Source organism: Zingiber officinale, chromosome 2A (genome assembly GCF_018446385.1).
Source record: "Zingiber officinale cultivar Zhangliang chromosome 2A, Zo_v1.1, whole genome shotgun sequence".
NCBI lineage: Eukaryota > Viridiplantae > Streptophyta > Magnoliopsida > Zingiberales > Zingiberaceae > Zingiber > Zingiber officinale.
This window is the reverse complement of record NC_055988.1, coordinates 98,740,693-98,767,157: the sequence shown is the minus strand read 5'-3', so window position 1 is coordinate 98,767,157 and position 26,465 is coordinate 98,740,693. Positions and strand designations below refer to the sequence as shown.

At 35.4% G+C, this 26,465-nt stretch overlaps 2 protein-coding genes and 1 long non-coding RNA gene across 5 annotated transcripts; 2 read left to right on the top strand and 1 right to left on the bottom strand.

Moving 5' to 3' along the window:
- Nucleotides 1-4,007: 4,007 nt before the first annotated feature.
- On the top strand, nt 4,008-6,530 carry LOC122039828. Its single transcript, XR_006128397.1, has 3 exons — nt 4,008-4,190; nt 4,390-4,532; nt 5,566-6,530. It is a non-coding gene; the product is annotated as an uncharacterized LOC122039828 (long non-coding RNA).
- Nucleotides 6,531-6,862: 332 nt separating this feature from the next.
- LOC122041674 (putative MO25-like protein At5g47540) lies at nt 6,863-15,290 on the bottom strand. Of its 3 annotated transcripts, XM_042601439.1 has the most exons (11): nt 14,809-15,285; nt 13,530-13,691; nt 13,017-13,135; nt 12,107-12,181; nt 10,747-10,840; nt 8,746-8,805; nt 8,090-8,158; nt 7,784-7,882; nt 7,466-7,510; nt 7,290-7,392; nt 6,863-7,119 (listed from the first exon to the last, which is right to left on the bottom strand). In XM_042601439.1, the coding sequence occupies exons 1-11, from the start codon at nt 14,926-14,928 to the stop codon at nt 7,058-7,060; spliced, it is 1,008 nt and encodes a 335-aa protein (XP_042457373.1). In that variant the 5' UTR covers nt 14,929-15,285; the 3' UTR covers nt 6,863-7,057. The 3 variants fall into 3 exon arrangements, with proteins under 3 accessions (XP_042457373.1, XP_042457375.1, XP_042457374.1); XM_042601441.1 differs by lacking the exon at nt 13,530-13,691 and having other exon boundaries at nt 14,809-15,290; XM_042601440.1 differs by lacking the exons at nt 13,530-13,691; nt 14,809-15,285 and adding an exon at nt 13,325-13,513.
- Nucleotides 15,291-15,586: 296 nt separating this feature from the next.
- Nucleotides 15,587-25,267, top strand: LOC122041672 (polyadenylate-binding protein RBP47B'-like). Its single transcript, XM_042601438.1, has 8 exons — nt 15,587-15,866; nt 17,636-18,119; nt 20,473-20,549; nt 20,619-20,749; nt 23,738-23,834; nt 24,349-24,507; nt 24,705-24,805; nt 24,884-25,267. The coding sequence occupies exons 1-8, from the start codon at nt 15,672-15,674 to the stop codon at nt 24,960-24,962; spliced, it is 1,323 nt and encodes a 440-aa protein (XP_042457372.1). The 5' UTR covers nt 15,587-15,671; the 3' UTR covers nt 24,963-25,267.
- Nucleotides 25,268-26,465: the final 1,198 nt, after the last annotated feature.

Here is a 26,465-nt window from a genome sequence, read left to right as displayed (position 1 = left end):
ATTTGACCCAATATATTGAGATGAATGATTTTTTAAATATGAATTAAACTTTTTTAAACATATTCATGTTTAAAAAATTATTGTTCTCAATATATTGAGTCAAATCGACGTTTGAGGGCATGAATATAATCAAGAGAGGTAGCTAGACACTTAGGAACTAGTTTTATATCAATCTGAGATGGTTTGGTATATCAACTGATTTTACCTAAAATCAACTTTAATAAAAAAAATAAATCAATCGACTGATTTACTCAAAATTTTGATGTTTTGGCACAGAGTAAAATTGATTCGACTGATATAAAACAATTAGTATTCTGATAGGGGTAAAAAGGAAAGTTGATACACGATTTGGTAATTTTAAAACTATCCTACGTGATTTGGTAATTTAAGAAACTTACCTACATGGTTCAATAAAAAACTGTTGATTGTTTGAAACTTTTATTTGATTGATTCATTATTAAGTTTGATCATTCAAACTTGTTTTTTTTTATTTTAAAAGTTTTTTTTTTGTTTTTTGTGTGTGTTAATAAGTGTTTTATTAATGAACATGATTCGTGAATATTGTTTATGAATGCTGTTCTTAAACATTGTTCACGAATGTTAATGAGCTGAACATATGTATTCAAGCTTGTTTGTTTAGTTTATTGAGTTATCTATGCTTGTTTATTTAATTAATATTGTGTGTATTAAATGAACATAAATAAGTTTTTACTAAGCCGAATATCAAAGTTGTTCACGAACGGTCGATTCATTTACAACTCTAATGATAATGTAAAGTTTATAAGTAAAAAAAAAAGGCATCCTTTTTTTAATGAATCGTTAAAAACACATCTTATATTGATTTATTACCAAAATAACAATACTCTTTTGCAAAATGATACAATTATCTTAAACTGTAAAATAATAATTTATTTTCATTATTATATTTTTGCTATTTTTTATCCTAAATTTACGTTTTGCTATAATTGAGCTATTACATATTTGTAATATTATAATTCCTACAACATGAAAAAAAAAATTAAAATTAAATTTATTCAGAGATTTTGAAAGGATTTAAATGATATTTTTTAGTTTAAAATTTGATCGATACGAGTTTCATTCTATAATAGGTTGTAAATATTTGAACAAACTTCAATTTGATATATTGTACATCCTATGATTTAACTCAAGTAAAAAGTTATGACCTCTAAAAAATTTAAGGTTTAACATTTATGTTGTAGCAGCTATGGTTTCGTAACTACTACAACTGAGCTAGCACGTAGTTGTAGGGCAGCTACAATTCTGTAATTGCTACAATGTGAATGTTAAATTCTAAACTTTAAGAAGCAATAACTTTTGACTTGAGTTGAACCACGTAACATACAATATATCAAATCGAAGCTCGTTCAAAGGTCTTCAATTTAATATATTATGGGTCATTTGGTTCAATCCGAGTTAAAATTATGACCTCTTAAATTTACCCAGCATACATGTTATAGCAATTATGAAATCGTAGCTGCTATAACTGTGTAACAATTCAGTTATAGCAGCTATGAAATCGTAACTACTACAACCACAAGTTAAATTTTAAGAGGTCGTAACTTTTGATTCAGGTTGGAGCATAAAACACATAATATGTCAAATCGAAGGTCGTTCACGAATCTTCAATTTAATATATTTGTGTGTTATGTGGTTCAACCTGAGTCAAAAAATTATTACCTCTTAAAATTTACCTAGCATACATGTTGTAACACCTACGAAACTATAGCTGCTACAACTGTCTGTCAACTCAAGAAACCGTAGTTGCTACAACTGCAAGTTTAATTTTAAGAGATCATAACTTTTAATTCGGGTTGAACCACAAGACACACACAATATATCAAATCTAAACTCATTTAGAGATCTTCAATTTAATATATTATGTATTTTTTTGGATCAATTTGAGATAAAAGTTATGATCTCTCAAAGTTTATCAATATACATGTAATAACTACAAAATCATAACTGCTACAACTATAAATTATAACTTTTAGATATCATAACTTTTAATTCAAATTAAACTACGGGATGCACAATATAACAAATCGAAGATTTTTGAACGAGATTTTATATGATATATTGTGCGTCCCTTGGTTTATCCTGAGTTAAAAATTATGATCTCTCAAAGTTTAAGATTTAATATTCACATGGTAGCAATTAATAAATCATAACTGCTACAACTGCGTGGTATCTCAGTTGTAGCAGCTACGAAATCATAGCTGCTACAATATGAATATAAATCTTAAACTTTAAGTGGTTATAATTTTTAACTGAGATTGAACCATAGGACACACAATATACCATATTGAAGCTAGTTTAGATATCTAAAATTTGTTATGGGGTGGAACCCTTAATGGCTAGGTTTTAGATTCAAAAAATATCATTTAAATCATGTTCGAAGGCTTCGAACAATTTTAGACTTAATTTTTTTTTATGTTTTAACAGTTATAGAGTTATAACTGCTACAATTATGTAATAATTCAGTTGTACCATATACGGTACCATAACTGCTAAGTGTGCCGATTTAGGTGGGAAAAAAGTGTTTAATCTTGTTGTCTTTTGATGTTTGATGTTTGATGTTGCTCTAGAGTTCCCATTGTATCTTGCGATCAATACTTTTGATGTTGTGTTGTGATAGCAATTTTGATGTTGTGTTGATCAATATTAATTTATTAAGGTACAGTAATTATAGAATTATAGTTGCTAATTGTACATCGACACATATACTCAAAGAAAAAAATCTTTTATATCCCTAGTCAATTTGATGATTGACTATAAATTGACCTTATAATTTATCTCTCTATATAATTCAAGAATAGAGGTAAAAAATATCTGATGTGAATATAATTATCTTTCACTATTATAACTGTTAATTATAATAATTATAATAGTAATTATATAATCATAACTATTAATTGTAATAGTTATAAAATTATAATGCTTGTCGTCAGGTAGAATAATCATGTAACGAGGATATAATTCTGTGCCTTGTGAATTTGTATTTTCTCTAGTTAAAAATGAAGAATGAACCCTAAATCCCCTTCACTTTTCGCCTCTTCCGCTCCATTTCAGACGTCACCATGCCCATGATTAAGGATGTAAATGAACCAAGCCACTCGTGAGTTATTCGAAGCTCGATTTAATAAAAGCTCGTTTGAGCTCGTTTAATGAGGCTTGTTAAAATAAACAAACCAAACTCAAGCTTCGCAATACTTGGCTCGTTAGCTCGTGAACATGTTCGTTAAGCTCATGAATCAACTTTTAAATTAAAAAAATAATAATTTTGATATTAAATTTATAGATTTTACACTCTACTTATGAAAATATAGATAAATGTATTAAATTTATTTATTGGAATAAAATTATAAATTATAATAAAAATATTATAATTTTCTCTAAATATATAATTTAATTTTTAATGAATACTTAAATTTATAATTTATACTTATTAACCTCGTTTAGACTCGATAAAAGCTCAAATAAACTTGTGAGCCATGAATATATTCCATGATGACGAGGTCTGTCCTCCATCTCCACTTCTCTACTCCTCTTCCTCCATGCCACCGCCTCCTTCCCAGGCAGGGATCCTCTGGTCTAGGATCCCTTGATCACCCCCGGTCCCTTGTTCATTCATTGGTGGGATGAACTGGATCCCACCTATTTAATAGGTGATGTCCAATTCATCCAACCAATGAATGGACAAGGCCTGGTCTAGAATTTTCTGGACCAGAGGATCTGGCCTCCTCCTTCCCAAACCGAGAGCAGATCCTCTGGTCCGCAAATTGCAGACCAGGGGATGATCCATTACATGAGGACTCTTGATTTAGATGGACCCCATCTTTAAATAGGTAGGGTCTATCCAAATCAAGGGTTCACATCAGTGGACCATCCTTGATCCGCAATTTGCGGACCAAAGGATCCTTACTGTCCCAAACCCCTCCTTTTCATCCCTCCTCCCCCCCTCTTGCAAACCCCCCATTCTCCTCCCCGCCTTCTCTTCCTCATCCCTCTTCTCCTTTAGGCGTTGCTGCAAGGTCCCCCAACGTCTACTTCGACTCACCGGCGCAGTCGCCCCCTTCATGCGGCGAGATTCATGTGATCACCGGCCCGATGTTCGCCGGAAAGACAACAGCTTTGCTCCGTCGAGTTCTAGCCGAGAAGAGTAATGGAAGGTTAGATTCTCCCTCTCACTCTAATTGAGCTCTCTAAATTACATTTGCCAGTCTTCTAGGTAATGAAGACAATATCCAGTCTTTCAAAATTATTTTTTCCCCTTTTCCTGTTCTCATGTGCAGAGAGAGCTACACTATATCATCACTGTATGTGTACATTTTGAATCAAGTTTAATGAAAACTGGAACTTCATGAACAGAATGCGGCCTTAATTAAATCTGAAAAAGATAGGAGATATGGTTGGATGCAATTGTAACTCATGATGGTACACAAATGCCGTGCATGGCTATTCCAGTGCTTTCTGTGTTCCGAGAAAGACTAGGAGCAGAAGCCTATGATAAGGTAACTAACACTAAACTAATTTTCACCTGTGTGCCTGCTTACAATCAGGCATTTTCTTTGCTGGTGTTTGGATTCAGAATGAAGCAAATGTAACCTGTAACAGCTTGAGTGTGACAAGGACGAATTGTCGGTGCTTCAGATATAAATATTTCTACATGATTAGAGTAGACATTGCTACTAGAATCTGTGTCAATCATCCTTTTATTCCTTATAATAATCATATGCAGTCCATTCTGTCCAATGCCTCTTTACCTTAGGATCTGTCTTTCCTGCAGGTTCAATTTTATTTTATAATCATGGAAATGTTATGGTGATTTCTCCAGTCCTTTTACCCCTGGAATACAGTGACTTAGAGATTAAGTTTGGATTTTCGTTAATATGTTTTCCATTTGAGGATGACTATTTGAGTAGGGTTTCTATTTTTTTCTGCATAAACATTCATACTTGATCGAGAAGTTGGGCTGGAGTCTAACTTGTCCTTGAACTGTATCTATGTTTTATCATTTACATTAGAGTTTTTGTCGGATTCTTCCTCCTATAAGTACAACCTCTTTCAAATAATGCCTAGAGTGCGATGTACTTTACACAAACAATACCCATCTAACTTCTAAGAGGAGGTTGTGCCAAGTAATATGAATGTGATGACTTCATGAATGACACCTGTAGTTGATTCCTTCCCTATTAATAATAACTATTTTTCATAATCTTGTTGTCTATCAATAATTTGTGTGCTTTTCATATCATTTCTCATTCCAACCATTTTCTCTCTTACGCCTCTATGGGCATACATATTCGGTTGGCTTGTAAAAAATAAGATTGCTTATCGGGGGTTATATTTACGTTATCTTGGATGATGCTTATTTTGATTTCTAGGTTATGTTTTATAAGGTGATAAACTTCTTTTTCTTGCAGGGATCACATATTGGTGAACTAATTAAACATTTCAATAAATTGTTGTACATTTTGCTGTAGTTCATGTATGTGGCTCACATCTTGAATTGGTTTTGCTAATATTTAACATACACGCTGGCAGGTTGATGTGATAGGGATTGATGAAGCCCAATTCTTTGAGGATTTTTATGATTTTTGTCGGAACGCTGCTGACCGTGATAGGAAAACAGTTATTGTCTTTGACTTGGATGGTGACTACCTTGGGTAAATGATATAAATCCCTGCCAATTAGACTGTCTTTTTAGAGAACCACATTTAAGAAGCATCATCGAGTGAAGTTCATAGTTTAGATATTATGATTCTGAGCTGGTTGGTCTCTCCGCAACATGTTACAGGGTATACTTGCACTCAGCATCTCATCTAGTTAAGTTTTGTTATATCATCAAACCATGTCTTTGACAGACGGAGATTTGGTTCATTGCTTGATATCATTCCGCTAGCTGATTCAGTCACCAAGCTTACAACAAGGTGTGAGTTGTGCGGTCAGCGTGCATTCTTTACTCGAAGGAAAACAAGTGAAAAACAAACTGAACTTATAGGCGGCGCTGATATTTACATGCCAGTCTATAGACAATTCTATTGCAAAAAGGTCACGGGTTCGAATCCTGAAAACAACCTCTTGTAAAAAACAGGGTAAGATTACGTACAATGGATCTTTCCCTAAGACCTCGCATGGTGGGAGCTTCGTGCACCGGACTACTCTTTAGTCTGTAGACAACACTATGCAGAGGAACTCACCGTAAAAGAAGCCACACGAACTGTGTTGGACATTGAACACCACTTAGTTGCAGTTTAAATCTAGCTGATTCGGTAATTTTTTGTACCTCGACATCATGGAAACCACGATGATTGGGTTAGCCGTCTGATGCCCTCTTGTTTTTTTTGGCTCAAAAAATAACCTTAAGTTTGGTATTTGAACTTTGAAGTATGTAAGCTTACGAAATTGTATGCCCTATGGGCATGTTATTTTTTCCCCCTTGGGATATGTGTAATTTTGTAAACAAAGGTGTTCTTGGTTAAAATGGATACTGTTTTCGAAAGACAGAATTGGAAGACAGATTTGATTGAGCTTTGTTGATTTAATATTGATTTAATCTAGATGGGTGAATTAACTAACAGAGGAGTGAGCAATGCATTAATAACTGAATCAATATTTAATAACATCAATCGACTATTGTATATAATATAACAATTGACTCGACTATTCCATTTAATTGATTTTTAAATTTTAAAAGCAAGATCAAATCAAATAATTGAGAGAAAAAAAAAAATCAATTTTCAAATAAACCGAATCTGGAATTAGATTGGTTAATTCTATTTAATTGATCTTTGCTCACTCCTAAACTAGCATGTGTAACTGACTTGCCACCCCAAAAATCAGACCAAGAAATGATATCTGCAATTTGATGCCTTTTTTGAGTGAAGCAGCAATGCAAAAAAAAAAAAACATGAGTCAAAGAGGAAGCACAATGACTTGGCATCTGATAGACATAACAGCCCTTGTTGACCACGAGATCGAAGCATTTTGCTGACATGAGGAAGTCAACGTTGTTATTGAACCATGAGGCATTCTCTTAGTGAAGAGTTGCTATCTCTCCAATGACTTGTGCTTTGTCGGCTTCAAATTGCTCATCTTCTGCAGAATGGAAAAAAGAAATGATCAACAAAAGAATACCTTCAGATTCCATGGTTCACTGTTTTATTAAGTTCACAGTCGGCACTAGAAGCAGTAAGGAGCACAAACAAAAACATGAAGAAAAAAAATTGAATATATGTTGAGAAATAGACAAGAAGGATAATGCATACCTTTATCTAACTTCAAATCGTCGAGTAAGCGAAGAAGCTTTCTTTTGTTTGCGATCAGTATGGTTACAATTTCAGGTGGCTTATTTTGGTTAGCAACGAATAGCTGAAATTTCAGAGCACAAATGATTAGAAACAAGTGAAAAGCAACATGAATATCACAATGAGAGGAGGTATACCTTGAAAACATGAAAGGCTTCAGTCTGAATATTTTTACTTGATTCCTGCAAATAGGGAATCAAGTGTATAGCTAAAAGATGATGAATATTTGTAGGAAAAGATTCGATAGTATAATGAACTCGGTTGCTTAACCATAGTAAATTATAATGCAATAGTGAACATTGGTTTAATAGCATTGAATATGAACTTTGTTAATAGAATAGAATCTATAATATGATTTCAATATGATAAAAAAAAATATATGGGGGAAAGCTTATATTTTGCATAAAAAATCATTAAAACATATTTAAACCCCAAGAAGATCAATTCAAGCATACCCTAAGAAGATTCATTAGAATTATAAGATGGTCCTTTGAACTGACATAGCGCACCATTGTTGCAGAATTTGATCGATCCAGTAACATGTCACCCAAAAGCTGGAAAAATGATATTAATCAGAAAGTATCACGACAATTAGATGGTCAAGAGGCGTAAAGAAAAACATGACCAGAAAGAATTGAATAAAGAAATTAAGGACTTCGCAGCCTTTCATGCATGAACTATGAAGATGTCATTAGGAAGTATCTGCCGTTCTCAAGGTAATATCTGCAAAAAGAACAGACGCTTTGAAAAGTCAGTAGTACCTTGACAGATGCCCTTTTGGTGAGATAATTAGGAGATGACAGCAATCTCGAGTTAAATTCTGTAAAAAACTGAAAAAAGAAATAGAAAAATAATTATCAAGTCACAACAGAGCCTTTGAGGGGTAAATTAGTGTAGAACGATGCATCATCTAACATAGTTGGGAATCCAAAACAAGAGTTCAACTAGAGAGAAATAATCCCGAAATCAATAGATTTGGAAATCCATGTTAATATAGGTCATCACAGGATTCACATCTCATCCTCTTACATAGACAAGTAGATGGTTCATGGCAACATATTTTGCCAATTTAACACCGAATTTGATACTTTATCAAAGTCTCTATACTACTAATTAGTAAGAGGCAGAATGTAGACTAGCCAATAATTCTTATTAGCACGTTGATATATTTTGTGTGTCTATGTATATATGTATATAATCTACATGGACTCTAAAACCAATGTCCAACCTCATCCTGGAGCCACTCTTGCCAGCGGCTAAGATAACCAAAATGGATATTGAACTTCTCATCAGGAAAGGATAACAGTTAAGCAAAAGAAAGAGAAAAATATGGCTACGCATTTGGAATACTGAATTTTTGAAGAATAACAAAAAGCTGATCAACATCCTTCCAGGATGAGAATCAAGGATCACATACAGAGTCAAAATTTTTGGAAAGATACTCTGCAATAGTTGATTTATGCCTTGTCATTAGCTCCTGTATTGAAAGAACACTACCATCAACAGTGTGCAAATTGGCATAAAAGAAAAAGAAGAATGCATTAAACAAAAGCCAAAAATTATTTTCATAAAGATATCTGAAATGCATGGAAAAACTTAGAAGTTAAGAGGCGATATAAGGTATTACCTGTTTTGACAACAAAAGGTAAATCCTTGCCATACTCATGAAGATATGAAAAAGGAAATTTTGAGTAAAAAATGTAGACCTTTGCTGGCGATGAATATATACTGAAATTCTAAAACCAGTTTAGTTGTAAGACTTCACAAATTTTAGAAACAAAACCCACTTTATTAAAGATGGGAACTAAAAGGACACTGAAGAAATAGTTGCAGAGGCAAGGACTCAGGACTAAGAATTCACAAATCAAAACCTTAAGTGAAGTGATGTCTTCCCCTTCAAATTCAAAATATGGACAAAATTCTTGTTGCAGAGACTAGAGTTAACAACATCTTCTTCTTCATGTAAATCTCCTTAATTTTCTTCAGAAGAACATCCTCCTTGTTCCCCCTCCCTCTCCTAATGGTTAATGCCGACGAACACCACCTTGTGCCAATACATGGTAGAGGTCAATTGGTGACCCCATCGGTCATCCGAGATGGTAAGTGGTGGTATGTCTGCCACATGAGGTCGCGGGGTCGAACCGCAGAGCCGTCGGGGCGTAAATCCCCGGACCCTGTGAAACTCACCCCACCACCACTTGCCCTCTCGGTTGCCGTGATTTACCTCTCTCGTGATGGCCTGGGGTCGGGTGCGGTGGGGGCATTGGGGGCGAGCGATTTCGCCTTTTGCCACATGGTAGAGGTCAATTGGCTCCACGGGCATAGCTGAGGTGATGAGTGGATGATTGTTTGCCACATGAGGTCTTGGGGTCGAATCTCGGGGATAGCGGGGCATAAATGTCTGCACCTTGTGTAACTCACCTCCCATCCACTTGTATCTTCAGTTATCGATTTACGTCCTCCGTGTTGGTCCTGGGCTAGACTGCCGGGGGCGTTGGGGGCGAGCGCTTCGTCTTTTGTCACATGGTACATGACACTAAAACCATCTCATTTTTACTAGGCACCAAAACTCTTACACGGAAAAAGATTGTACCTGGCATTCCTCCCTTAGTTATATGTTTATATGTTGAATAAAACAATCTCATATAGGGACAAAACTATTTGATTCTTTTGATTATGAGTTGCTCCACATTAAAACAGCAACATCAAAACAACCACATCCATTGAATCCGTATATTCACTCCATAACCACTTAACCACTCCGACAATTAGAGCCCCACTAAGATCGATGACATAAATCTATCTTTGATCATCAAATTCATCTTTCACCAGTTTCTTCTACTTGATTCATCTTCATCAGAAACAAATTTTTGTTGTGTGTCTATTTCCATCCCATCTCCTTCTCCCTCCTATCTTTCCGTCCAACTAAACCCAGCATTAATGACTAGTAGGGGTAAAAAACAAGAAGCTGGCAATCCAATGGTGTCGTGTTGGAGTAGCAAAGTGCAATTCATTAGGGCAGTAGTAGGTCGATAGGCCTCATCCCTCGCTTCTAATATGGCATGTGAGGAGGTGGATTGTTGGTACACAGAAAACATGCTTAAGCCATTTTAGTTGATCCTCTGCTCCATCATATTATGGGAATCTAATTGAGAAAATTGTGGAACCATTTCTAGTGCTACATGCTCCAAGTCATTTCTTATCTTTAAGTTTAATAATGGTGGACCTAAGTCAAACCTGACCGAATGGGTATGTGAGAATTTGAATTTCTAAATTCAATCATTTTCCACAAAAGAAAAAATGATCCAAAAGTTTATGCTACTAAAACTAGTGGGAAATCTAAATAGATATTCTCTTGAATAGTTAACTGACAATTAATAACAATATTTAAAGAAAAGGTAATTTGCATCAACTTCACCTTCAAAGTTTTAATGGCATCTGCAGCAATGTCAAAATTTGGGTTCTGAATATAATCAAAGAACTTATTCACTTGATTAGACTCTAGAATATACCTGCACCAAAAATATATTGGATGATAAAAATAGTTTTTTTTTAAAAGCAGATACAATTTCCAATAGATGAGCTTTTATTATCTAGAATTTTTCAAATTTCAAAGAAAGCTTGATCTCATTATGTTGGCATATTAACTACAAAGCGAGGCATATTAGGATAATTGATACATAGAGAGACAATATCTAAATTCCAAGCAAGGACTATAGTCTTTACTAGGAAGATTTGCTCTAATTATTCATCTCAATTAGCCAATTGAAAGAAATCAATGCTACCATAATGATTTTTCATCAAGGAGATTTGTCTACAAATTGCAAAATGGAAAACAGTGCTTCAGAACTATCAGTCAAACAACAAAATCTCAGGTCAATTATTTTCATGAAATATAGCTCAATAGCAAAAAAAGTATAAAGAACCAGAAAGCTTTGTCAATTTAAGAAATCTTCAAATAAATAACAGGTCCTCTTATTCATGGCCAATGGAAAAAATAAAATTTATAATAAAGAAGTGATCTTACTATTTAGGATAATTGCAATAAATAGGGATCTCTCCATGACTTTTCATGTTTGGAGCTGTGGAATTATTTGGCATGATTAATACATGAAAAAGAATTATTTTGCTGTGTCTTGGCAGAAAAATGCTGGCCAATTTTTCAAACAATCGCTTTTCCATAATGTTACATGTGTTAACATGCTTTGTAAGAAATTTTCGAAAGAAATTTGTCAACCACTAAACTACTTTGCAATAGTTACCTTGGGTTAAAGGCTTTCTTTTTTAATAGAGTTTAGAATGCTGAAATATTCAAGTGTTGTTTTTTTTGTTTTCTTGTTAGAAATAAAATTTTCCAAATGAATAATCTTGATCCAAGGACATTAGAAATAACGGAAAAGAACAAACATCCAAGAAGGTAGAATTACTGAGGATTCAAGTTTCCTGTCAAGATATGTTACTTCATAAAGAAAATATGTGATCCAACATGATAAATGGAAAATTAAGAGGGACACAGGTTAACACAAATGATCAGAATCTATATACCCAAGAAAAAGAGACCCAAACAAAATACTTGTATTCCAAGTAGACTAGACTAGCCCAAGTCCAATTGGGAGTAAGTTTACCTATGAACATATATTTATGTGACACCATGATTCAAAAACATGCATCCTATTATAATACTATGTTAAATTTGATTCAGTGACTACTTACATATGAAAAAGACATGATCTACACTTCAATAAAGGTAGAATCTTTTTTCGTATTAAAACATGTACCTCGCTACACATTGATGTCGGATGCATTCTCTAAGCATCAATCCATAATGTAAAGCATTATCCATGTCTTCGTACCTATATAAGCATAAACAAAACAGATTCATTTGAAGAAAACCTACAGAGAAACAACATAGACCCCAAATTGTCATAAGTATATGATGAAACCAAGTTTCAAAGGCACTAATAAATATGGCTAAGTGCACATTTGCTCCTAGGAGAAGCGAGATGCACATTTTAAAATGATTTGCATATGCAATATATATATATATATACATGTGTGTTTGTGTGTCATGTAAGTGTAACACAAAACCACCAAAAAAGGTATAAAAGGCACCAATTTATCAGTAGATGCATCAATCTAAAAGAACAATTATATAAGGCAAAAAACAAAACAAAAACTGCTTTCTAATAGTATAACCATGTTTATAACATAATACAGTAATAATTGGTCAGATATAACAGTGTCACCGGAATTAGTTACATGATACTATATATTTACATTTGGTCCTTACTGTTTGTTATATAGTTGTTTAATCAAATATTAATTCTTTTAGATGGACCTAATTCTAAAACTTTGGCCCATGCTTCCTAATATGGTTTCAAATATGATTCTGTTTGCAAGATACTTCCACAAATATACTACTGAGAGATAAGCTTATAAAATTGAATCATAATTTTACCAGATACCTAAATTATTGTCAGAAAGAACTAGAGTTTCTCTGAGAAGCAATGGAGACAAAATCAAGATAATTGGTTGAAGACATAGAAGTAATAAAACTTCAAAGCAAATAAAGCAAAAATATGAAGCAAATATATTAAATTAGAGCATGTTCTAGAAGGAATGGAAGAAAGGTAAATCCCATTAAATAGAGAGATAAATTATGTGCTACATTTTCAATTTGAATATTACCCTGAAATTAGAAGGTCCAAAAGATCTGTATTAGCTTCCAAATAATCTGCTGCAATTAGTCGTGAATTAACTTGTTGCCTTTGCAAATTTGCTACAACTTGAGTTGCATCCTTTTGAACCTGAAATTTCTCACAAAACCAAACTCAACAGCTAAATCAAGAGGCGTTCTTCAATCTGAAAAGAATAATTGACCGAAAGCAGTGAAATTTCTATGAAGTTTTGGATATTCAATTGCCAGGTGCAATGTTGACATATTTATCAAGATCAGTATCATAGATTATTAGTTGGTGAGAGATTGACACACTTACTTCTAAGTTCAACTTTGGAATACAAACAATTAATATACGTAGGGTGTTCTCTCTAAAGAACTCTTGGGTCACTTGTGAGAATAATTGACGGAAAGCAGTGAAATTTCTATGAAGTTTTGGATATTCAATTGCCAGGTGCAACGTTGACATATTTATCAAGATCAGTATCATAGATTATTAGTTGGTGAGAGATTGACACACTTACTTCTAAGTTCAACTTTGGAATACAAACAATTAATACACGTAGGGTGTTCTCTCTAAAGAACTCGTGGGTCAATTGTGCACAAGCATCAGCAACTGGCTCCGTTTTATTGTCACCATAAAGAATAAACTTCAATTCCCGAATATATTTGCACAGTTCGATCATCTACATAAGAAGAGTTGAAAGAAAATTATGTGAGAAATGCCGATTTACCCTGTAAAAGAAAATGACAAGGCTCATATGAAAGTGAGACTCTAGATGCAAACTCAATATATATGTCAATTCATTTAAAACTCACTTTGTTTTTGGATCACTATGAGGATACTCAATTAAAAAAAATCAAAATATAATGTTGAAGTAAATTCAATCATGTTGTTAATATTTAGAGAACAATGAGGCTACTTAAAACTATAATCAACTAATATTGAGTGAGTTACCACTTACCATTAATCCACTTATCCTATTCATCCATCATTTCAAGATGGAGGGTGCACATGTTTAATCTAAGACTAACTCATGAAACTATAATACATTAAAATAGTCAATGTTATAACAACAACAACAACCAACCCTTATCTAGGTGGGGTTGGATAAAATAGTCAATGTTAAATAGAGAAAATATAGACATTAATACATAGATCAGATCTGATCCAAGAGTTCCAAATTAACATCATTACCACAACATGATGCCAAGTGAATTGCAAAGGACGCCTCTCTATGCTAATAGGAGAAGCAGAGAGGTACTATTGTGATTAATTTAAAGGGACAATTTAATACTTTCAATTGGAATATTAAATCTTATTATTAGATCTAATAACAGAGAATCATCATTCCTGAGGTTGTTTAACTGAATCTATATTAGCAGTAAGGTGAGCAAACACTCAATTGATGACCATAAATAAAACCAGAGGAGGTTGCATTACTTCCTCTCCAGCAATAAAAACTTATATAGGTCAAGGTTTCATTTTATGGAAAGAAGGCACTTCATATATGACGTGCGCAAAGGGATTACATAAATCTATATCAAACAAGAATCCAAATGTACGGCAACCAGGTAGAAAAACAGAGATGAATGCTTTTGTAATCCATTAGCAGATCAATATCGTGTCATCAAATATTCGTCATAGATTAACATCGCCCAACTCAACGACAAGGGAATTGCCTAGCATTAAGAAATAAATCCAAGTTCAAATCGCTCGGACAGATAAAAAAAGCAACTATTTCATCAAGTTCACAGTAACTAATAATGATAACGACAAGCACGAAGGAACATCAAGCTCACCTTCTCATCCCGCTTGCCGTCGCGGGGTTTGGGGTTCGCGTCGACGTAGACGAGGAGGTCCCTCGTATGCCGCACCAACTCGGCCGGGATCCGTGGCTTCGACTTGAAAAGGGTCTTCATGATGATTGTCCCGGCAGCGGCAGCAGCAGCCGCCCAGACCGAAGCAAGACACACGGATCCCGAGGCACCTCGCCGACAGGGCGCCACCGCCGGGTGCTAGGCGAGGTTTGGGGTTAGGGATCGTGGGCGTTGGAGGGCGGAGAGGATGGCCCGGCGTCGGAGCGCGCGGTCGTCGATGGGGCGCACAGGCAGTTTCTCCCCCTCCGCGGCGAAATGATGCGACGCGAGACCACGTCCATGAAAAGAGAAAGCCGGAGCTAGAAAATAAACGGTCGGGTGGAATAATCCCATTTGGAAACCTATTTTAAAATAAAATAGTAAATGCGAAAAACATGACGAGCGGTGGAATTCAGTTGCTGGTTATGATTAGAAACTAGAAAGAGCAAAGAGGTTCGTAACTCCCTTGCCCTTGCCCTTGCCCTTGCCCTTGCCTCCTCTGCACGTGCCTTGCACGTTTATTATTATTATTTTCACGATTAATTTATTAAATTTTGTTGGCGTAATATAATCACTCAAAGAGAAAAATGTTGAAAGGACCCTAATAGAGAATCTATAAAGTACGAGGGCTTTTAAAGGATTATGTAAGTATTTTGTGAAATTGAATGTGAAGTCGGGGGGCGGAACGAAATTGTCCCTGTGGATTACAGTTGGTTTTATATTTTTCAGTATTTAGCAGCAAGATTAATTCGCCGGAGAGGGCGCCGCCTTGGCGATTCTCGAGCCTTCTTCCCTTTCAGGATCCGATGGATTCTTCTCACCAGCAACAATGGCATCACCAACAAGGATGGGTTGCCGCCGCCCCACCCACGGCTGCCACCGTCTCCCATGGCTACCACCAGCCGACCACCCTGGAGGAGGTCCGCAGCCTGTGGATCGGCGACCTCCAGTACTGGGTTGACGAGAACTATCTCCACAGCTGCTTCTCCCACACCGGAGAGGTATGTTTTCTCTTCGTCTGTTTCTTTTTCGTTTTTTTTTTTACGTTTCTTTACTAGGGTTTACGCACGGTCCTTTGAAGTTACTTGAGTATGAAATTCAAGGTATTCGTCAGACTTTAGGTTATGTCAAACTCTAATCTGTGTTCATGCTGCTAATATTTACGCCCGCGATCATTATGGTTGAAGGATGTTGTTTCCTCTGGAAAAGATGGCTGAACAGGAATCCACGATGCAGTTTTAGTCTGGTTTACTTTGATACTTAATTATAATGCTAATTGTCCACTTTTCAAACTTTATAGCTGTGATGGTTTCTCCTCATTCTTAGTGGATAAGGGGAATTCTATCTCACTAGTTATTAGAGTTATTCCTGTCTTTTTATTCGATGGTTTTCTGCCCACTTCCAGACCTTTTCTCTATTTCTATCTTGTTTCACTGCTTGGGGTTCCATCATTTCCTTCTAGCGGGCTCATATTTTGAATGCTAAAATGGGTTTTATACCCTCTCTAAGATGTTTTTTTTGGTGTTATGCACGCTTTTTTCTTATTTATTTTCAATTTTGGATAATAATCGAATAAGATTGTTGGCAGATTATTGTGAAATTTATTAAATCTCGCTGCTATCATCCCATGTTGACTAGGAATGTCTGAAAAATCATTTTGGTTAACTTAGACATTAAGTTAAGTTTCTCATGTATTAGGGTTGGCTGCATGTACCTTCTGTCACCATTTATCTTTATGAATTTCTATGTCAAACAAGATCACTCGGATATTTTCTTAAATTATAATATTCTTTCATCCTCGCTTGTTCTTTTTAATTGATTCAATTTGTGTAACTATAGAACATACAAATTGTATCCATATCATCTTAGTTTATTTTCTCTTTTGATAATTTATTAAGGCTAAATCCAATTTCTCACATGGGATTTCTCTCTCTCTTGTCTAGTAATACTACACATCTGTTTCAACATTCCTGTCTATGCTTCATTAATAATGCACATCAATTTCAACATTCTTATATTTGATTTAGCACGTGGATTTTTTTTTCCTTTTTGCCCAATTCTTTGACCAAAATATGGCTGATTGTACCGAAGCTTCATATATTTGATTTAGCCTAAGAGTGATATGAACAAACCAAGAATTTTCCACCTTTCAAAAGCACTGTCATTACCTATTTCAAGTCCAGCTAAACAAGTGGTGGATTGTGTTTGGCCATGACAGAGATGCAAAATTATGTCATAAACCTAGGATCTTAATTGTTCTTGTTGATCCCAAAAATTATATATTTATGTATTAGTAAGTCTAAACATGTTTTGAATATTGTCAGTAATATAAACTTGCATAGAGATCATTGGTGGACAGGATCCATAGCTGACTCCAAATAAATGGATTTTACATGGCTTGATAAATAGAATAATATGTCAAATAAATCTGTTAGAATATAGAATAGATTTAAATATTATTATGGCAAAAGAAAACTTTTAGGATAAATTCAAGTCATTGATTTATTTAGGGCGTAATAACTTTTATCAGAAAATACAAAATTAAACTCACTATCCTAAGGTAATTTAATTGCTTAAAGAAGATATTAAATATTTTTGACAACTGTCTGAAGGAAACTCAAAGACTCATAGGTGGCAAAAATCTCAATTCAAGCATAATTTAGTTTAAACAAACAATTAACTAGTAGGAAATGTTGGAGCTATAAGTCTCTTAGTCAACTTTCTATGAGATAGAGATGTAATCGTGATTAGAAGAATTTAATTCTTGCAGGTTATGTCAGTAAAAATCATCCGCAATAAGATAACAGGGATGCCTGAAGGGTATGGGTTTATAGAATTTGTGACCCATGCAGCTGCTGAGCGAATTTTGCAAACATATAATGGAGCACAAATGCCTGGCACAGAGCAGACTTTTAGGCTGAACTGGGCCTCCTTTGGGATTGGAGAAAGGCGTCCCGATGCTGGGCCAGATCATTCCATTTTCGTTGGTGATTTGGCCCCTGATGTGACAGATTATTTATTACAAGAGACATTTCGGGTGACTTATCCATCAGTTAGAGGTGCCAAGGTTGTCACAGATCCTAATACAGGACGCTCAAAGGGTTATGGCTTTGTCAAATTTGCTGATGAGATTGAAAGAAATCGTGCAATGACTGAAATGAATGGCGTCTATTGCTCCTCAAGGCCTATGCGAATAAGTGCTGCCACACCTAAGAAGGCTATTGGTATCCAGCCACAATATCCTGCTGCGAAAGGTAATCTTTATATGGTGTTGAAGATATTAATCTATGTTTAAATGCTGTTTATATCTGTTCTATTAGCATTATGCATCATTTCTATTGGCAGGCATGTAGCAGTATGCCACCATTTAAGGATGCTTGAATTTGTCAAGTCATGTGCCCTTTTCTATTTGTCAAGGAATTGACACTCCCATGCATATTTGTCCTTCTGCAGTATATCAAACTGGTATATTATTGTGGATTCTTATAGAGAGGCAAGGAAATACCATCTTATTTAATGGACATACTGATATTATGTTCTATTTTTTTTGCTTCTCATCACATGACATGTATACTTGCTTGTTCTCTTGATAGTTTGATATGCCGATTTTCGTTGTGAATACTGATTTAATTTTAGTTCACATTGCATTCAACCTTGATTTTTCCCCTTACTGAATTTGTTGATTAGTCTTCTAATATCAACAACGGTTTGTGTAACTTTTAGTACGATTACTACATACCATTATTCAATGGTGTTAAGTTATTGGTTTTAGGCCAGTCCCATGCCCATGGCTTTATTGTTGCTCACTGGTACTATGAGGTATCCTTTTATATGCTTTAATATTTTGTTCCAATTGATCATTGAAATGCCAACCCTCAAGAAGCGCATCTGCATCTTTTTTGTCTTAGGTTTGGAAATGATTCTCTGGTAAATTCATTGATGTTGGATCTTGTTAAAGTCAATTAACTAATGACTTGTCTCAAAAGCTCAAATTGTTAGGAAATATACCAATCTATATATTTATATCCTTGATAGATCTTAATAAGAGATGCAGTAGAATGAAACTAAATTATTTAAGATCAAAACCTATTAAATGACTATATTCTTTCCTTACCCACTGTCAATGCATGCAATTAGATCTCCCTATCTGGTAGATATGTTGCTACCATCCTGTTGCTCCACTATCTTATGCCTAGTTTTCAATTAACTTGTTTCTCTTGTCTGTGCATTCTATACAGTTTTCCTGATTTCTTACTATCTTATTTGGTTAGATAGTGTACAATCCCACCATCTACCACTTAAATAATTAACTCATGGTTTAAAATCTCAACCCGTGTCGAGGTGGTTTCAGTCTCGAACTAGAACGATATAGTTTTGGTACCGTATCGTGTCGTGCCGATGTAGTTTCAGTATTTTTAAATATAAAATATATTAACTAAAAATAAAAATTTTAATCTAAATATTTAAAAACATTATATATATATATATATATATATATATATATATATATATATATATATATATATATATTTATTTATAATTAATGAGATAATTTTATTAGGCTTTAATTAAACCTATCTAAATGATCCCAATGGAGTTGATTAAATTATTAATATAAGTTATTTAATTAAACAGTTAAAAGCTTCGCCCCCTCTTCCGTGACGCTGTCAGCCTGCGCAACGTGTCCACGGGGCTTTGGGGTGCACTAGCGCCGGAGACGTGTCTGTGCTGGTGTTGGTCCATGGGCGGAACTAAATGCTTCGCCTGTATTAGCAAGAAGACAAGATTTTACACTATATTTCAACTAATGAACAGTCATTCTTTTTAGACACCCATGTTTCTACAGTTCCAAAGAAAACTGCAGTTAACGTGAAAAAATTATTTATTGAATTTGAATATTACTAGTGACATACCCTTTGTTTAATGGAGTGATAAAGGTCCATATAGTCGACATTAAATAGTTGGGACTTGCATGCCTTGATCATGTTTCTATCTGTTTATGTCAATGGTTCTTTTAAGAAAATAATGGTTTCACCTGGTTTTATTCTCGGCATAACCACCATTGCATTTGCAAATGGAACTATATCGGTTTAGTCTCATGTCAATGTTTGAAAACCCTTTTACTTTAAAACATTATTTTATGCATTAGATACTAATATTTTTGTTAAAAATAATGAATAGATGGTCATGACTCATGACCAAGCGAAATTCTCCCTGGAAATAAAACATTTCACATACATTTGGGCCCAATCTGTGTGTTAAATTCATATTGGATGCCAAGACACAGCTAGCTGTAAGTGAACCAGCATTTGACCCCAGTTGATTCTGTACATATTTCCAACAATCAGGGAAAGTATTGAAATAGCTACATGATGGAGTGCAATGATGGACAATTTTGGACCACCTGACAAGTTAGAAATTCTTGCATTCTAACTTAATGTGAAAAGGACGTTGCTTCTGTATATTATTTTGTTTCTCCTTTTTATTTTGTAAGCCTGTATCCTTGTTGCCTTTCTGATTTTGATGCAGCATATTGATCATTTTTCAATTATATATTGTGCTTCAAGTTGCAATACCAACTGAATCATATATACATGACTTTGACAGCTTTATATCCAGCTACAACATATGCAGTGCCACAATTACCACCTGTACCTCCTGATAGTGATATCACAAACACAACAGTATGTATTATCTGTTACATGTATCTTCTAAATCGGAGTAAATCTTAATTCCCCCCCTTTATGTTGCAGATTTTTGTTGGCTGTTTGGACCCTAATATCACGGAAGAGGAATTGAAACAAATCTGTATTCAGTTTGGTGAGATTATCTATGTGAAAATTCCAGCTGGTAAAGGATGTGGCTTTGTACAATTTGTAGCTAGGTAAGCTGATGAGAAGCTTTACTCTCTGATTGTTTCTGTTAAAAACAACTTGATCATGGCCTTTCTTCTTCTATCACTTTTCTGGTTTTATATTGTTTGTTGAATGGATGCATTGATCTTTATCTAGATAGGAAGAACCAATGTTTTAACATTTAATCTAGTTTCATCTTCCTTGTATTGGTTGAGAAGAACCATTTGATACCTGGCTTTGGATCAAAACCTGTTGAAACATGCAAGCTCTGTGGGGGATTGTCAATTAAGAATTGGAGCAAAGATTAGAAGGTGTTCATCAATGGTGATAATGTGGGAACGTCGAGTAAGTTTTAATGTGCAAGTTAGGTGGATGGGAGGGGCAGGTGTGCCTGTCCATCTATGAAATAGCAGATCTAGGAATTGCTGTCTTGATTTCCTCCCTCTCCTAGTGGTTGCTGCTTGTAACAACTCGGGAACTTAAACCTTGGATATAAGTCCATGACTAATATCTTTTATCGAGATGTTACTGATCTCCTGACCACATAATCACATCTTACCTGTACAAGGTCATTCGATGTATAAGTTTATCTGAAATTTCCAATGAAGGCCAATCAAATTTCAAGTGCAGCTATTTTCACCTTTTTTTTAAAAAAAATCTAGCAATTTTGTAGTCATTTATTTGGTACCCTAATGGAAGTAGCTATAGACTGGACCAGTTTACTATAACATCCAGAATGAGATCCTTTTAGGTTTTTTCGGTTTACTCATTGGTGAGGTTTTCCTTGATTATGGAGTATTTAAACATAATACAAACAAACATAGGCATGAAATTAAGAAAAATCTTAACCTCTTACCAGAGATTCTAGCTTTGTTCTAGTTTTTAAGGTTTCATTGATCCAGAATTTTTCTGTTGCTTTTAAAAGTCAATTCACGTAGTTGAGTGTGCATTCATATACAGATATCTCTGCCAAATATGCATTTGGGTAAAGACTTTATGATCTCGGCAATTTATTATAAACTATATATTTTCATTAATCTTCAAATTTTCAGCCCAATTTAAGCTAATGTATTAGCTACTCTAGTCTCTATAGAGATCCACACCAACACTTTATGTACTACTTCCTTTTCTCATGTAACAGATGAGGAACTTGAGGGATGCAGTGATGATACTATAATGTCAGTGTCAAGACTTGGGGGGCGAGATAAATGTTGATGTCATAGAACGTATCAGTTTCTAGATAGATAAAAATTGCAACAAAGGGCTAACTACTTAGAGGTGTTCCATAGTAGGATCTGCTGGATGTCTGTTACCATGGCGATCATGGCAGGGCACAGAGTTGGTCTGGTCATGCATGAAGAAGCAGACACAATGGGGTTGCGGTCTGGATGAAACCAATACTTCACGATGCCATTTTCGAGCTCACAATCTTAGTTGCACCTGGACCTGTTGGCTTGTGGTGACTTGGGGAGGCCATCTTCCATAGGTTTCAGTGGCATGTTCATGCCCGGAGGCCCAAGTATCGATGCTGCTTCACTAGCCTATGGTCTTTCTTTTCTGTGTCCCACATGGCACACTAAGCAAACAAAAACCATGGACATCAAAAGTATTGGTATAATTATTCCTTGCCCCATCACCACTGCCATTGCTATCCCCACTCATAAAGAACACAAACAACCCCCCTTTCTGCGCATGGCGAGCGCCAGAATTACCCTTTTGCTGCACACTTGTGGCCCATCTTTCTCTAGATCTATCATCTTCTCTTCTCCTCTTCTTGATTTTTCCATTTGATCACAAGGAATTCCTTGTGTCTTGACGTGTACCAAGATAAATACAAATCTCATCTAATAGTGATGATATTGTGTTGGCACATGTGGCATAGTAGAAGACTAGACCTACACCAACCAGTGTCATTATTGTTATCTTCTTAGATCGATAAATTTTGGCCATGTGGAGTGGTACAACATGAAATTTTAATCCATCTTCTTGACTATTGCTCTATTAGTTTTATGGGTGTAATTGATGTTATTTGTTTAAAAGGATAACACATCCATCGAGCATGTGCTTTTGCACAACAGGTGACTGAAGTATTTCCGTACTGCATCAATACTGTGGAGTCTCAACACATTTTGCATTCAGCCTGTAGGACAAAATGTTTTGAACGTTTTGTTTGGCATGTACCAATTTTCAAAGCCTTAACTATTGTTTATGGGTGCAATCAAAATAATCTATTTAAAATGTGGACAATATATGCCATCCAGCATTTGCCCCTGCTTAGTGTTTATGCTTTCACTGACCCAAGTATTCCCATTTTGCCTAGGTGCCAATAAGTGTCAACATATGCTCCTACAGTGTGTTATATGATCTGGTGACTGGACTACATGCCATTTGGATATGCTTTTGAAACCTTGTTTTCTATTTATGTACATGAGATTGCATCCATATGATGGGAGATACTAGGAAATGGTTTTCTTTTCAGAAGATACAAAACATGGCATTCCCTTTTCCTTTCATTCATGGTTATGCATTTGGCTAATCTACCTCACATGAAACACTATGAAACACCAAAGCACTGATGATTCTGCTAAAATGTCAACAAGTAATACTTAAAAATCTTGTTAGCCATATAAGATATTATTCCTAATCTACCTCACAATAAAATCCAGACTATTTTTTTCTTTGTTCCTCTCCTTTGAATTTCTGAGATAAAATTTATTTTTAACTTGACTAAGGCATCCATCTCTATTGATAAATCATAGCTGAAATTTGACAGAATATCATTCTGTGATTAGACGTTTCTGTTACTTTTGTATTCCTCTATGGCTTCAAGCAATGTCAGATGTTTTTAATCAAGGTCATATTGTCCTTCATTCCCATCATAGTATTCATCTTAATCTGGTTTCTGTGTTTGTATCAAGGCCTGGAAAATCTTCAACTGGTCCTGCATTTTTGACTTCGGTTATTTAACAAACCAGAATTCTTACTGTCTTTTCTACTTTTTTTTTTTGGTATATAAGGGCATATGCAGAGGAAGCCATACAGAAGCTTCATGGTACAATGATTGGTCAACAAATTGTGCGGCTTTCATGGGGTAAAAGTCCAGCGAGTAAGCAGGTATCTCTATGTTTTATGCTACTAATTCTCTTTTGCCTTATTCACAACGGTAAGTGTTATTTATGTGGTTTTTGTTGGTGAATGTTCTGATCAATCATTTTGTTGCTTAATGCTTTCTCCAAATGAAATAGTTATGGAGACTGTAGTCTTCTCAAAACTACTGCTATCAATCAACTCTAATTTCATTTTATCAGCAGAAAATTAGAAGAGTTTGGTTAAGATGTTGCTATCGTTTATTGTCTTCTAACTTATTGCTTGAATTTGATCACTTCTATCACATTGTTATCAATTTCATGATCATGATTAATTTTCCTATCAGTCACATAACCATAAATTTAAATTGTACTGGAAAATTACATCATATTTTTATGAGGTGTCTGACTTCAACATGTCTTATTCTAATATATAGTACTGATCAATGATAGGAGCATTTTTTAGTAGATAAATTGCAGGTATGTTTGTATTAATGCATTTGTGTCAGACATTACAACAGTTCTGATGACCATTTTTGCAGGACCCATCCATGGCATGGAGTCAGCAAGCGGATCCTACTCAGTGGGCAAGTGCCTATTATGGTTATGGTTACGATCCTTACGCATATGGAGCTGCTCAAGACCCGTCCTTGTATTCATATGGAGCAACTTATCCTGGCTATGGCCAATATCCTCAGCAGGCAAGATTTAGCTCCTGCTGTTTTTTTCCCTTAAAGTTATTTTATTTTATTTTTACATAGTTTACCTTTCTACCGCTATTTATCTGATCAATGGATTTCCTCTTGGTTTAGTTCCCAAAGATTACTTGTCTATTTGCTTGAGAGCTTCTGTTTCCGATTCTGTGGTTGAATGTCTTTTTGGTTAAACATCCTTCCAGGTTGAGTGTGCCCCCGAAGTGACGCAGATGGTTGGTGCAGTTCCAAGCATGGAGCACAGGGAGGAGACTTACGATCCTTTGGCAATACCCTCTGCTGAAAAGTTAGAATTCACCATTTGTGTTCCTCCAGGCATATCTACACCCTTTGCTCGTACCTGATTGCATTTTGATATTTGTAGGCTGAACGCTCAATATCTCGCGGTCCACGGCAATGCCATGTTGGGGAGGCATCTGTGGCTGAAGACCACATTGCCTTGAGCAACCAGATAACTGCATACGTCTGAATCCATCGAACGCTCACTTCTCCTAATAGCAAGAATTTTCCTTGGAGCTGTTTCAAGAATATCGAACTAGCATTGAATCGCATTTGTGCGCGATGCCTGAGAGCTAATTTCGAGAGCCATGTACCTGTTTGCTGCTTAGGGCCTTACCGTAATGTCTGGATAAGTCGAATGCCCCAAGCTCTCGAAAACCATGTATCTCAAATCCTAGAAGTCGTGCTATGTTCTGCATATTTAAATCTTTGGTTAGTAATAACTGAGTTCATATTTTCTCCCGGTTTATATCTTATTGGCAATTTTGCAAAGGGCATTTCGGAATTCTTAAAAGGCGCAAGGTTTCATTCTTCTTTAAAAAAAAAATCCAGTTGATTTTCTTCTTCTTTCCTCTATTCTTTGCCTGATTTAATGATAACTTTAAAAGACATTTTACTAATTTATTTATTTTTATTTTTAAAATTCTAATAAAAGGTAAAAATATAAATTGTCTTCTAAAATTTTTAATATCTAATTATTAACAAATTTAAAATTAAAAATTAATAACCAAATCAAAGATTACTTTGGTGTCGATTTTTATGGTGCTTATTTTTAAAAATCAACATTTTGGGGATATGGTACAGATATAAGGTATTTAGGTTCAATTTTCAGTTATTATGAATTTATAAGAATTTTTCTTTCAAATGGGACACGGAATCGCTTCTCAATTTATTTTAGTTGATGCAGTGATAAAGGAGAGCCCACTAAGTGCGGGTCAAGCGACGGAGGTAGTAACCGACGTGGAGGTCAAATTAAGGAAGTCATGCCAGAAGAGCCAACGGGCTCACAGAAGAGGGGCCAAGCGGATCTATCATGCAGTGGTCGATCGGGCATGTATTGCCCGACTGGCCAAGGGCTAGTCCAAGTGAAGCGCCTATACAACCAAGATCATCATACAGTCGTCACGAAGCAGAGGAGCGTGCATATGACCGGAGCGTTAGTCCGGTCGGGCAGAAACAAACTATCAAGCTTTGTCACCACGTGGAAGAACAGCCGAGTCCAGCCGAGAGGAGAAGTACTTAGCCGAGCAGCTATTCCGCTCGGCGGAACAGATAGATCACTGAATATCATTTTAGGAGATAGTATCGTTGACACGAGACATAGTCAATAGACGGATCGTACGACGGAAGCTTCTACTGTCTTGTTAAGGATATGAATGTCTTGTTAATGTATAGTGTCAGAAGTACTTTCCTAACAGGTCCTTTCATAGGACAAATGGGAGAACATGCCCACGACTAATTGAAGAGCGTGCTCACGTCTCAAGAAGCATGCACGTCGCCCACCAAGGCACTATATAAAGGAGGGTTCATACACCGACGGAGATACCCGTTATTCACTATTTACGCTTATGTCTATTGTTGCTCAATCTTTTTCCTCTTTCCGATGACTGACTTAAGAGTCAGAGGGCCAACGCCAGGGACTCCTTCCCTAGTTCGACACTGACGTT